Consider the following 14,641-nt stretch of genomic DNA (forward strand, 5'->3'; position numbering starts at 1 on the left):
ATATGTGTTAATTTACCATTAACCCACCCCAAGAAGCCCACCAGGTCAATCAGTCAGGCAGAAGCCATTCAGTTTTATTATCGTTGTTTTATTTCCATTAGTTCTAAAGGTGTAGAAGTTATGTGGATTGGTAGCCATACTACTTCATAATATATATTTTTTTACATCTTTAAATAATTACAGCTTGTTCAGTTGGTTGGTTGGTTTTGCCCTCCCCGTTACAAATAAGTGTCTGCTTTTGTGGGACCTTCCCAGCTGACCTGGGAAGCTTCAAACTTTATACATGAAAAAAAAGCAAAACAAAACACCACTCCTGACATAGTCACAGCTTCAGAGTTGTATTAAGAAATGTTGATCGGTATTAAAGCTCCCTTACAATATTCCTGAGCTCCTCCTGACTGGAGAGGGTCCAATCAGCCCACAAGATTGCAAGTGAAATATGGAACTCTTCTGTTCAATTTATATAAATAAGAACTGAAGCAATTCAGGATATTGCACTTTTGTGAAGAGGAAAGAAATTTAGAAATGGTTAATGATCTTTCTACCTTTCTGGCTCCCCATCCTGATTCTTACCTGTCTATCTCACACTGGTGACCACTGGTCCGTAGCAAAGGTCTGATTCGACTGTTTGCACATTCAAACCTTATACTGAAAATCGTTAGGTACCAACATTTACATCTGTGATTAATGGTGACCTCTAAGGGAACGGTTCTCTCGAGGACATTTATATATGGGCTTAAGTGTTATGCAGGACTGGGCCCTTCCCTCTTACTCCTCAGGGCAGGCATGATTTTCAGTTCTGTATTTATGTAGGACCTGGCCCAGTCACTAGGACCTCCAGCCACAATGCAGTGGAATAAATTACTACAGTAATAATAGCAACAACAGCAATAATAATATTGCCCTGAAGAGTCTTAAATAATTGCATCTAAATGCATGAATAAAGCCTCAGGTTCTGAAGCTCCCTCATCATTTGAAGGAAAACAGTGCTCGGATGTAACCCCAAATTTTGTAAGGTGGCCATCTTGCTGGAATGAGCTGAATCCACTGAAAATGGTAGCACTCCCATCCCCTCACTTTATAGTATGTCCTGTGAGTAACCCCAGATCTGTCACTTGCAGTATTTCTCATCCTGTGTTGGCCATTCCAGCTCCTACCTACTGAAGGGGCTCTGTGCGACTCCTGGGTTTGCAGCCAATGTTCAGCCTTCTGCAGTAAAGAGTTGTTACTTGGGACTCTTCAGCCTGAGTAATTAATTTCTCAATAGTTTTGTCTTTTCCTAGTGTCTAACATTTATCTGGAAAATAATGGCAGGACCACCTAACATGAGGGTGGTCAAACACTGGAACTGAAACTTGGAGAGGTTGTGGGTTTTCCATCCTTGGAAATATTCAAAACTTGACTGATCAGTCTCTGAACAACCTGATCTAGTCTCTTCTGACTTAAATTATTCTTTAATGCTGTGACTACAAGTTCCCTAGGAGAGGACCCATCTAACCACAGTGTGTTTGTATAGCACCTAGCACAATGGTACTCCATCTGAGGTCAGTCACCATCTTAATAGCAGTATTGGCCAGAGTGTAGCCAAAGGTTCTGGATCAGCAATAGCTCTGCAACAGTTTTGAGTGAATCAAAAGAAAGACAAAACCAGGAGAATCTGAACTTCTGCTGTATGTAGTGGGAAAGGAGGGACAAAAGAGTTCGTTTCTACCATTCAGGAGAACCAAACTGTCCTCACAGCTCCAGAGACCCATCTTTTCAAAGTAGGTATCTGTCTTGTTATCAGGGTCCTTGTAAATGCTGCTCATTGTTTTATAAGAACCATGTCTTTAAGGAAGGCCAAGAACCAGTTAATATAGCTCTGCCATGGTTGTCTAGATAACCTGAGGGGGCATGAGCCAGGCTGATGTCTTGTGGGGGATTTTCCCTCTCACATTTCAAAAAGATTCCTTTATGACACCTCAGAGTATGTATTAAGGGCAATAAAGAATTTCTGCCAAGGCATTGGCTTTGAGGGCAGTAGGAGGAGCACAGTAATAGGGCAAGGTAGACAGAGCACCTGGGACCATCAGCATGGAAAGAGAAATGCTACATGTGTTTGGTCTGGATCTTAGCTCCTCTCCAAAAGGCCATCTGCTTCCCTCCCTCTCAGATTGCCCACAATGGATTCAAGTGTCCCAAAATGTGGGCATGTGTCAAGTGGTATCTGGGTGGACATCCTGTCATGAACAGGAATTCACAGCCAGATCCCAAGAGAGCTCAGCTGCCAGATACTAAGGACTATAGTTAAAGAAGGAGGCTGACTAAAGACCTGTGTGCTTGGGGAGAAATGTCTTTATGTCTTCACCTCAAATTCATATTCTTCATGCTATTTCTTCCTGTATGTTTGAACTTGTAACTTTTCTGAATGGAGTCTTTTTTCATTATCTTCCCTTTATCCTTACTCTTAATTAAATCTCCAGGGGCCTGATACAAGGCTCACACAAGTCAACAGAATGTTGAGTCATATCCTGACTTCTTCTCAATGGCCTATCGGGCCTCAGCAGCCTCACAGAATTTCATTATAACATTTTATTCATGTTTCATTGACTACCTCTTCCTTATCTGTAATAAGCACACTCATGAGGGTAGATTCTGCCTTAGTCTCAGCAAGACAGAGCATAAACTCTGTGGGCACCTTAGCAGTGACAGATTGAAAAGCCTCCCAGATCTTGGGCTTCATTCCCATGCGCCAGTGAACATCACTCCTTGTAAATGTCAGGACAATGCTTCCTGCAGAGAAGCCCACCAGAAGACCCTAAAGGTGTTAATACCACTGTCCTGCAAGCCCCATGGCATCACTGCCATGCTCTTTTCTGAGAAGCACAGAGACATTGTTACCCCTCCAAAACTCTGTGAATCTAAGTTACTACTCAAAGCAGAGATAATGTGGAGGGGTCCAAGCCTCTACTGTGTCTCTACTCCCCATAGTCCCTCTCAAGACCACTCCAGTTGCATGCTTCCCCTTAAAAAAAAAAAATCTCTACCATCAGGGAAAAAAGGAAAGCTCAAAGGTAATACAATGCCATTCTTTTGCGTCAGTCATGTGCGTGGCTTTCCTCCTCCCCAAGCCATGTACCTTGGTATTTCATTGGTAACCCATTTTCTGGAAATGTTCAATAGCAAGAGACGGAGGACTTTACATACTTCAGCACATTTCAGGGGGTGCACAATTCCTCTTCTAGATTTTCACTTTGTGGTTCCATACTCAAGTTCTGAGTGCAAATAGGGAAGAGAAGAACTGGGAAAGTAAGAGGAAGGATCAGAGAGTCTGGGAGTGGACAGAAAGAAGAATGGAGAAGCATACAGGATGAAAAGTCTCCCAAAAAATCTCTGCCTAGACAGGCAGGCCTGGCCTTCCTTGGAGATGTTGATGAGAACATCCTGGCAAGCATCTAGAGAAGCATTGAGAAAGATTGCACAGGGGGCTGTGTCATCTGCATTACTGGAGTTTGTTAAGCACATGCTAGACAAATAGCAGCTAGGGATAGCTTAGGTAGAATTTATCCCTTTAGTACAAGGGAATAAGCCAGCGACCTCTCAGCATCCCTTCCAGCTCAATTTTCTAGGATTCTGTGGTTGCTGAGAGCCTTAGGAGCAAGTGTGAACACCAGTCTCTTGTTTAATACTCATGCATAAAGGAGTTATGCTTCTTTTGTAGGCAAGCAAGTCTATGCAAATGCTTCATAAAGAAAATGACCCTTGCTTGCCTCCATTAGAGAGCTGAAGATCCCAAAGATGAAGAATCCTGTTGTTTGTTGCAGAAAGTGAAATCCTTAAGGGTTAGACATTGGAGATGGTCATGGCCCAGCTATTGAGAGTAAAGAAGGCACTCATAGTATACCCACAAATAAATGGCAATCAGATTTCATCAATGGCAGCAAAAACAACAGAAAAGAGTGAAAAAATAATTAAAATAAATGTCTCTAAAGCAACAGCACAGCAGCATTAGAAGAGCAACTTTCACTTGCTGTGCTCTAGAGTAATCTCCAGGCCTGGCTTGTAGCTATCCCTAAGGGAAGGCCTGGCTTGTAGGTATCCCTAAGGGAACAGCCAAACAATTTTCTTCAGGATTTGATAACCAATGTTTTTCTACCTGTTTCCAGAAGGTTTTTCCTTCCAAAATCCCCTCCTGATTTCAGACAGACAGACCTTCTCCAGGCTCAGCCAACAACCTTTTGGAAACACAATCCAATGGTTTTGTAATGATAAATAGGAAAAGAGTTATTATTAAATACAGGCATTCATTATGGTTTTGAAACCATTTAAGAAAATGAAGACACACTCTAGGTGTGTGAGCTGAGATTTCTGGGGGGTTTTGTGGGGGTTTCTCTTTCTTTCTTGCCCTAGTTTGTCATATCAACTCCATTGAATCCACCATAACACATCTAGTAAAGTCTGTGCAAGAAACTCTACTGGCTCCATTCAGTGGCGGATCACTGATTTTGGATGATGAGGAGATGATGGTGTTTTCTTCTGGTCAGGAAACTAATGGATGGTGAAAGAAGAAAAAAAGTGTCTTTGTGCCACCATCATCTGGATCGTCGATGTTTTCAAATAAACGAAACCCAACAACTGTGTCTATCTTTTCTTCTGGCTATTTCATTAGAGGCAGTGACAGTCAGATAAAGAGATATTTCTTTAAAGGGGAAAAACTGTTTCAAATCCATTAGCTACTTTGAGATTTGAGTCTTCTCTGTTTTGTAAGAGCTCTCCTACACCTCCAAGAAGTCCTCTTTACCTCTTTCCTGGAACATCTCACAAGAGAAGGGAAGTCAGGAGAGCAGGGGAGGCAGGCAACAACATTGACTTGATTATTACATGGCATCTTCTTTGTCTCTCAAGCAGATCAGCCCAAAGTCCATGGGTGGAAGACCAGCTTATGCAGTTATGATGTCCCCATGGTTTTCAGCTAAGACCAGGCTGTTCCAGGAGTCCTGTTTGGAGCTAGTCTGTGGAGACTGGCTGATGGCTGACTGGTAAGCCTGAGGGGAAAGCTTCAGGGCTGAAATCGCAGGGTGAATAGAAGATCCATGTCCAGACATAGCAGAGACTGAGAATGCCTATGGAAAAAGGAAGATCCTATAAACAAAGCTTTGAAAAAATAGAAAACCTTGCAATTCCTGAAAGTGGGAGTAATGCTTTTCTAGTAACAAGAGAATGGTGCACCTGGCTGAGAATTTGGTACAGAGCTCCAAATTACAGTTTATGTATGATACTTCAGACAGACTCTTTCCTTCTTGTTCTTCATCCTGCTCTTTCCTGTTACTGCCTGTGGGGGATATTGTTCTCTTCATCATGAGGTATGCTATTTAAACACTGGAATTCTTGAATCCAAGAGGAGACAAGCTATCATATACTACTGTTTCTTAATCTTACTGTGATACGGGGATCCTTAACTGAGGCACAATTATTAAAACTGCAGGCATTTGCACAGATCAGCTTCCAGATCTGGGTCTTGTTTAGCAGGAAATGCAGCTGGTCTCAAGACATCTAGTGGTGGATATGATACAGAGAACATGACTTTACCCTGCAGCTCTCTCCTGTCTTACTGGCTTGCTTTACCTTTGCAGGGGCTCAGCTCAGTTAGATTTGTGCTCTGTGAGTTTATTCTCTTCACACTGAATTTCACACATAACCCAACACATGCCTAGCCAGTGCAGTGAAGGTAGAGTAATATTGCCAAATTCTCTTGCCCAGATCAAATCAAATCAAGTTATACAAAGGGAACCAGCATTTTCTTGTTACAGGGCTTATATAGCTGCCCAGTGAGAAGGACTTCCATGTTTTCAACAAGATGGATACCTCTTGTCATTCGTTTGGAGCTACTGCACGTCATTACAAAATCATATCGTGCTTGTAACACATGGTGACAAAAATACATACTTTCATTCCATCTCCGGGGATAGCTTTCCTACAGTGAACTGTTAGAACCCTAGGTTGAAAGGTGGCAGCTTTTCCCCATGTAGAAGGTTTTGAGCATGTTCTCCTCACCATGTCTACCATACTACTGTTCCCATCTTTGTCACATCTCCAGTATCTCCCCTCTGTACCTGAGAAATTGGGCTGGGGTGCCCGTAATGAGATGAGAGCCCTGGTTCCGTTTTTATGGGGCGCATTTCCTCAGTGGTCGTGGCACTGCTGCTGCTACTGGCAGAGCTGGTAGTTGGAGTAAGACTCTCACTGCTGGATGCACCTGTGAGAAAGCAGGTAGTAAACCAGGCTCTTCCCAAAGAGTTTTCAGTACAAACAAACAAACGAAAAACGATGGACAGGGCTTTCTTACTGTTGATAGGCATTCAAAGCTATTCACTTTTTGAAGAACCAGACCATTTTGTGGTAGGGTGTCTGATCATAGGGCACAAGTCCAAATTTCATTTTAAATGGCCACACGTGCAAGCTTATACACACAGATAGGCAGAATAAACTTTCTTGTCCAACACTTACCTGCTGGTGTCTTTGATTTGTTAAGGTTCTTTGGCTTACGCTTCCTTGTTTGAATGCCTTCTTTTCTCATTGCTAAAGGCCTTGGAACCTATGGACCCAAATATAAAAGATGTTGGTTTCAGTATGTCTAAAAAGTCATCTAGGAGAACTAATTTTAAAGTCAGAAGGGAACAACAGCTCATCTAACTTACTTTCGTATAAAAGCAGAAAATTTCTTCCTGGCTAATGCATATTTTCTAGAAAGGGACCAAGTCTACATGAGAAGACCTCATTCAGCCACTGATTCTACTCAGCTAGTCACTCTCATAGTCAGAAGCATCCTGGGATTACCAGAAGGAATTTGTTGGGTTAGTGCTTTCCCTCATTCACATTGTCCTCCAGCTGTGACCTGTCTCTCATAAATATTTCTCCATCTACCCCGAAGCACTGGAGATCCTTGAGGCCATGAAGATAGATATGTTAATAAATAAATAAATAAATAAATTCCCTCAGAATAACAACGAGAAGCAGAACTGGGAATTGCTACTGCAGTTGCCAGGATGATGAACATATCTGTATCTGCCATGGAGGATGGTCCCATTGCCACTGATTGTGGTGAGAGAAGGACTGGAGAATTTGCAAAGCTGCTTCTTAAAGTCCCTTTTTGCCTTAGTGTACATGTTTAAATGTGTACTTCACTCCAGTAAGACTCTTCTAGATATATCAGACACGATGCCCTCACCAACAGGAAGAGCACTATCCGGGAACCCTTGCCAGAAAAGTGGCAAGACTACAGCCAAGTCTTAGCTGGGAACTGATGCCTCATTTGGAAGGGCTCAGCCCTCCTTTGTGCTTCTGACTCAGATATTTAATTGAAATGCCTGAATTTAGCAGTGATGAATCTGAGTCTAATTTTATTGGATTTTAGGGTATCAAATCAGTACGTGAGAAGTGCCCTGCATACGTCACTCCTTGGCAGCATGACCGTGACTTAATGCTGGGGGGGAATAAGGCCCAAAGGGACAGAAGGAGAAGCAACTCCAGGAGAGCACAAAAAATTGTACAGCAAAGCCAAGCACCAGCTCAACCTCCCCATAAGAGTAAGGTCAATAAAGGCTTTACCCCATGGAGCTTCATGTAGAGTCCACAGGCATTACAGACTGGTTCTCCCTCCGCATTTCTGCGCCAGAGTGTAGTTGTCGTTGTGTGGCAATTGGCACAAGAGAGGCCAACACGGCGGGAAGCTGACTGTGAGAAAGATTGAGGAAGAAAATACATCAACTCTCCACTGCTACCACCATCAGCATCTTAAAGCCCAAGGAGTTCTGTTCCAGGTCGCTGGTCCCCTCCCAGGACCAGCCTGGCACACAGTTTGTTGGTCTGTCCCTCCTTTAGTATGTTCCTCCTCTTGTCTCTCTTCTCATTTCTCTGCCATTTTCTTTCCTTGCCTTATTGCAGTGTGTAACAGAACTGCCTTTTTTTCCCTCTTGCCTTTCAACTTATACTTCAAGTGGGCCTGACTTTCCATAGGCCCTATCTCCTGTTTGCCAGTCTCGAGCAGATGTCTCCACTATCCCGGGGGCATCTCACATGGTGTGCCTGTACAGCCTCACCAGGAGTGCAATGCACCATGCAATCTCCATCGTGAGTGGACAGGATCTCTGCTTGCAGAGCTCTCTGGCATATCTCAGGCTCATAGAAGTGGGTTACCCAGTGACAGATTAATCTCATTTGTTATACTGAATGTATTTATTTAGGAAGACAAAAGATTTTTACTTTAACTACCCATCTACGATATATCCCTAGACATGTCCTCCTCTTTTTTTGGGGGGGGAGGGGGAGGGGAGAAATTCTGTCTGGAAGAAAGAGCAAATATTTGGCAATTTTTCCAAGATTTCTAGATCACCAACAGCCCAGCTAAAGGACAAGAGTGCATGTACAGATCCTCACAGCTCATATGCTTGTATTTCTTAATGGTTTTCCAAGGAGCCTTATAGCATGGTTATGCAGATTTAAAAGGATGCATTGCTACATGCTGTAAATCACTAGCTCTGGTACCTAAAGGACAATTCCTGACCACACAGACGTGCCCAGGGATAACAGGTACACCAGTAAATGAAATACAGCAAGGACCTTGATGCTAGGGTGCAAACACTGACAGTGCTACATGGCTCCTGGTCAACATCATATTCTGCAAAATTAATGCAGGCTATGCAGGAATTCAGCTTCCTCTGCCAGGGACACTCAGGAGATCTCTGCCCAGGAAATCAGTGGGAGCATTTCTCTGCACCAGTCCTCCTCCAGAGCAGGTTGGGAGTGCGCAGCTCCAGCTCCCAGACCCCTCTGAGCCAAGGGCAGCACTGGCCCAAACTGGCCAGCCAGTTTGGTTCAGCTGCTAACTGACTGGCAGCAACGTAGCCTAGCTCAGTCCATAACCGTGAAGGAGTTTTCACAAGAGGGCGCTGGGTGGCTGTGGCTGGCGGCAGCACTGAGAATAGCAGTGTCATTTTTGGCATTTGCATGGGTTTTGCTGATATGAGCACAGACAGGTCTGAGCCATGCAAAGAGCAGGGCAGATGGAAATGGTGAATCCTAGCTGAAATACCATGCAGCACCTCTACCTAGGCAAGCCCTTCTCACCTCAACCTTGCACTCAGCCTTGCCCCACATGCGCTGTGTGGTCTTCACTTACCAGTCTCCTCTGAGGTTTGAACAAGGGCCGGTTGATGCCATTCATCTTGTGGTAGAGGCCACAGGCGTTGCAGAGGTAGTGCCCCGTGCCATCTCTTCTCCAGAGTGGGGTGGACATGGCTCCACAGTTGACACATTCTCGCCCCTCTGAGTAATCATCAAAAAATTCTGCTGCCATGATGGGAGAGAAGCGAAAATACTTGGTTAATTACATGCCCATACATTTAATTTCTGGTCTGGTTCTCAATATTTGAGCCCCAGAAGTAATATTTTTTTTTTTTTTTTTTGCAAAAAAAGAGTTCTTATTTTATAGGGTGTTCAAAACAGCTCTTCCCTGTGAAAGGAAGAGCAGAACCCCCCAAGACTGTTGGGAACAGGAATCCCTTTTCCTGCCTACAGTGTTGGCTGAAGGGTTTGTGTAGCAGCAGGGATGTGCTGGGACACAGATAAAAGGCAGACAGAAACAGAAGCCTTCCCTTGTGCTCTGACTTTATCCAATTTTCAAGACTGGCCACATCCAGGGCAAATAGATTGGGGCAGGCAAACAACCATGGTTACAATCAAGACAAGTTACTGGCAACCACAGACAAACACAGGCCTGGATCTACAAACCAGAACTGCCCAGAAATCAGCCAGTTGCCCAAACCTCTCTTGCTGGAGCTCAAGCAAGTGCAGGCAGAGAAAAGCATGCCTGTAGCTGTGCACCATGTTCTCCACAGGGCTGGACAAGGCAGTCTTCCTCACCTGGCCCATGCCAGCTCTCACCTCAGCCCCTCTGCAGAGGGGAAACACTACGGAGCCAAGGCGGAGAGATGTTTGCACGCCTTTGGGTGATTCCCCTGCACAAGAATCAACTTCCCAGCTGCAAGAATCCATGTGTGCATCCTCAGCCCTATGCTGTCAGCTAGCACACATTGGCCTTGGACATTAGGAGGTGTCAAAGACACCGAGCTTCTTGATGCAACTCTCCGTCATTCTTGACGTCATGCTCCAGGGCTTGGTGCATTCACTCATTACACTCCCTGTTCACTCTCCACCGGGGCCCAGCTGCAGCTGTGACATAAGGCTGAGGACAATTGCCCTGGGTTCGGGCAGTATGATCCCTCTGCTATGACAGGTTCATATAATCTGCGAGGCAGTGCAGAGCCGATACAATGTGTTGTGACTGCATCATCATTTGGAGATACCCAGGTCAGCTCACCCTTGGATACAAAACCCTCAAGAAGCCAAGGACTAATTTATTACAGTGCACTTTGCCTGAAAAACGGGAGCATCTCATATGGCCCTTGCTGAGATGTAAATATAGTGGCTGCAGTTGGTGTGGATCTTGAAAAGGCATGTTGCTAATGGTGATCCCATTGAAGGACATCATCTACTGAGGTCAGTTGGAAGATGTATTTCTTATGTTACAAACCCTTCCTGCCTCTATTTGTCTCTCCTCTTTACCCAAAGACAGAAACCAAGGCATGCACATGTTCTGAGGTGGGCACCATAAAAGGAAGACCAGATGATAAAAAACTGGGGAGGAGGAGAAAAGGACAAATAACAACAAAGAATTCTACATAGACTGAGAATAAACCAGGCAGCTGGATGTACGCAGAGAATAAACCACGCTGCTGGAAAAGCCTGATTCCCAACATACTGTAGCACTTAGGAGACTTTCAGAAAATGGTGAGAGCTTTGCACTGGGGCCTTGAGCCAGATTACAGAGCAGTGTAATCTTAGCTCTTACAGCATTAGTGTACATCTTGCTATAGTCTGTGCCTGTCCCTCTTAGTGCTGTACAAGAATCTCAGCTTTCACCTGGAAACCGAGTAGTTTGCTGAACAGCAAACAAAATTTGACTTCCTGCAGATCTGTCTCTCAAGGGTATGTGGATTCTCTGAAACTCGTAATGGTTATGTTCAAACATCAGACTTGTTTTCTCTCATCTCCTGCTCTACTGAATATCTTTTTGGAAAAAATTGTAGGAAACTAAATAACCACGAAACAAAGAGTTAAAAAATTACTGGAGTGTGGTTGATACACGAAAACTCAGAGAAACAGATTCACTTGAGCTTGGTTTGCCCCAGAAGACCATGCTAAAAATGGCAGGAGATTAGACGATGTAGCAACAAGGAAATACTAGAAAACAGGAAATGAGTGCACCTAAAGGGCTCTGGAGTCAAAAAAAGGAAGAATCCGGTATCTTCTTAGCAGCTTAGAAAAATCTCACTATGTTTGAACAATTTTGATAGTTTGAGAGAGAATGGGAATCCCTCCAGGTGATATTTTTACATGTATGCTCAGTGATACTATAGCCCTAAAAGTTCATTTTCCTTTTTAAAATCAGCATTGAATCATAGCCAAAGTCTAGCTCAAGTAAACTTCCTTTGAAAAGAGAAGGAATTGGATCAGTTGGTCAGGAAACAACTCATTTCCTTGAAAAATCTCAAGAAGAACATTTCACTATTTTTTAGAGTGTGTTGAAATTTTTGATTAACATTTTTCAGGAAAAAAAGATTTTCAGAGTAATGCTAATGCTATGAGAAAATCCCTTCTTTGAAAACAGTTCAGTAAAAGTTGTCAACATGATCTCTGAGAATTTAAAAGTGTTAGTCCAAAAGTAACAGTTAAAATTCTTGACCAATGTAAGTTGTGCCTGTGACTAATTAAAAAATGTCATATTTTCTGGAGATTTTTGCACTAGAAGAGCAAACCCTGAATTTTTTTAATCAATAAGAAAAGAAAAAAAATCATAGTAGAGTAGACCATCAGAAACTTTAAATCTGGACTAGCTCTTGAATATGAAGTTCCCTCACATGAGTAGGATAAGAAATGTCAAGTATAGAAATACTTTTCTTCTTTAGACGAAAGAAGAAGATGTTGTGTTGAAACCAGAGGAAAAGAAATGAATTTTTGTCTTCCGACAAAAATCACATTTGTTACTGAATATTGAATATGCTTTCCTAAGCGTTTTTGTGAGACTCAGCTCCACTGACTTTTTTTACTATTGATTTGTAATCTGCCCTCAGAAGCCCCAATGCCAAACCACCTTGAGACCCTCTCCCTTTGCCTTCCTCATTCAGCCCCTCTCCCTTTGCCTTCCTCATTCATTCATATTTGCTTCCACGATATTCTTCACTACTTGTTTTCTTTTTTTTTCTTTTTTTCTTTTTTTTTTCTTTTTTTAACGATTGCCATGGTATTTGAACTGGAAATTCTCCCTTGATGGGGTTTTACCAGTTTAACTTTCCACCGAAAGAAACAACTTTTTTTTCCACCAGAATAACTTTTTGTTTCCATAGCACTAACCCTTGTGTTATTTTTCCCTCTTGGATATAGACAAAGGTGATCCTTGTGCACATTAATAAGTGGGAATCACTGGTGCTCAGGACCAGTGAGGAACAGACTTTATTCCCAGGGCACGCTGAAGCTTCATGCAATGGGTGGCTCTACCTAATTGTATCCCTCACCAGGTGATACCGATGGGGTGCGTCCCTTGTTTACACCACCCAATTCTGAGTCAGAAGATAACATTCGTGGAGTGTAATCTCATAAAAACTCCAACCATTCTTAGAGCCCTGTCAGTGCAAAGCGAGCTCCTTGACCTCAAGAGATCTCACCTGAAGGAAAAATATTCTCTCCTACTTCAGGGTGTGCTTGATGGCAGTAAATTCCTTTTAACAAAGATGCTCTCTAGAAGGACATGTCTTAGACACTGCTAGATAAAGTAAGTGTCTTCTCTCAGAGAAGACAACTTAAGCTTAATGTATGCCCTTTAGTGAATGAAAAGACCGCTCATTTTGGCACTAATGGAGAAATGGAAGACAAGGGACTTTAATTATTTCTAAAAGAGGTGCTCTAATTTCAAAGCATCACTAAACTCAGTGTTGAAGTCACCAAGTCACTTTCTGACCTGACCTTCTGGCCACACAGCTGAGACAATCCCAGATGCTCTTGAAAAGTTGGGGATCTATAAGATAATGAAAAAGTATCACCCTAACAGCTGCAGCTTGGCTTCACATCCTTTCACATCCCTGTCACTTCTGCTCAGGCCCTACAGACTATAACAGCACACTACACCTATCTCCTCCCTTGCCTTCGAGTTTGTCTTACCCTGACCCAAAAGACTGCAAGAGACACAAATTCTAATTTTGTGTCTGCTTCAGATTTCTGCCAATCTTTCCCAAAGAGCCTGAGCTTTAATCCCTTCAGTATTGAGCAACTATGCTTCGGATAACTTGGTATAGAAAAACTGAGCAACCAAAGTCTACAAGGGCCGGGTTAGGAATTGGTCAAGGGTCTCCTGAGCCATGTGGGCTATGTGAAATCTGACATGAGCATAGCCAGTATTCCAGACCTAGGAAACCCAGATGCTGCTCACTTTTGAAGATCTGGGCCATAGCCTGCCTTCTTCCCCCAGGGTTATAACTGGGACTGAAGCTACCTTTCCATGTCTGGGCACTCATCAGAAGGTAGCAATATCTCCAAGGTCCATGCTGAGACAAGCTCATTGTCAGTGCTCAGAGCCCAGAGTAACCATGAACCACCAGCACACCCAACTATACCAGGCATGGAAGTTGCTGAATTTCAAGTGCACTGATTGTTTAATTTACCCTTGTTACTAATAGTAGGGATTAAAGCGTGACTGGAGACTCCCCGGGAATAGTAGCAAAGTGCTTTTTTGGCTTCCATCTCAGGGCTGGAGCTCTAAATCCCAGCATTATGAGATCCCTTGACACTTATTCTTTCCCTTACGTTCCACTAGCAGTCGAGAAAGGAAACATTTATTCAGGCAGCAAATTACCCGAACAGCTCCCTGAGGGACCCTGAACAATGGGAGTGGAAGGAAAGGCTCCCCCAGTCCCACTCAAGGCAACAATTTCCGTTTCACGGCACAGAAGCCGTGATAATGGAGATTTATGGGTCCGTCTAGTGATCTCTTTAATAGCCTTTCTGCTGGGAGGTACATCGGGGAAGATATACTCCTTCTCCCAAGGCCAGGTATGGCCAGCACTAAGACAGGGTTGAGGAAATGATATTATTTGTCAGTTAGGCTAAGCAGGAAACAGGGCCTCAGCTGGAACAACTTACTTCACCGCACTAAATGATCTCACGCTCCTCTTTGAACATACAGCTCCCCTGAATGACTTTGCCCAGCCCTTATCTTAGATAGTATCAGTCTTTTGATCAGTCCTTCTTTTTATGGATTAAGTCCCTGGGTCTGATGCTGACTAATGCTAATGACTTTCAACTTAATCCTTCACGAATACCATTAAGCCTCTCACATGAGAACACATCATGAAGTCACGCTGAAGGACCTGGTTTGTGGAGAAGATGGTGTAGGTCCTTGCCCTGTCCTGGTCATCAGCTCACTGTGTAAAAGGAGATCTTCTCCTCCTAGCTCCTGTTTTTGTGGACTGCAAGGTCCCCAGGGCAGGAAATGTTACCTGTGTGTTGTATAAGTTTCCAAATCTTGGGTGAGGCCTTGAGCACGTTCATT

At 43.5% G+C, this 14,641-nt stretch overlaps 1 protein-coding gene across 5 annotated transcripts in view; it reads right to left on the reverse strand.

The window, feature by feature from the left end:
- Positions 1 to 67: 67 nt before the first annotated feature.
- Positions 68 to 14,641, reverse strand: part of GATA4 (GATA binding protein 4) — a 33,252-nt gene continuing 18,678 nt past the window's right edge. For 4 of the 5 annotated variants that reach the window (XM_062573280.1, XM_062573279.1, XM_062573278.1 and 1 more), the window contains 5 exons: positions 9,158 to 9,327; positions 7,588 to 7,713; positions 6,487 to 6,574; positions 6,093 to 6,235; positions 68 to 5,102 (listed from right to left, as the gene is read on the reverse strand). In XM_062573280.1, the coding sequence (XP_062429264.1) occupies positions 4,920 to 5,102; positions 6,093 to 6,235; positions 6,487 to 6,574; positions 7,588 to 7,713; positions 9,158 to 9,327 (710 nt within the window). In that variant the 3' untranslated portion in view covers positions 68 to 4,919. The remainder of the gene's footprint in view (positions 5,103 to 6,092; positions 6,236 to 6,486; positions 6,575 to 7,587; positions 7,714 to 9,157; positions 9,328 to 14,641) is intronic. The other variant, XM_062573277.1, reaches the window with a different exon arrangement.

The sequence above is a fragment of the Rhea pennata genome, chromosome 3 (genome assembly GCF_028389875.1).
Source record: "Rhea pennata isolate bPtePen1 chromosome 3, bPtePen1.pri, whole genome shotgun sequence".
NCBI classification, from domain to species: Eukaryota; Metazoa; Chordata; class Aves; order Rheiformes; family Rheidae; genus Rhea; species Rhea pennata.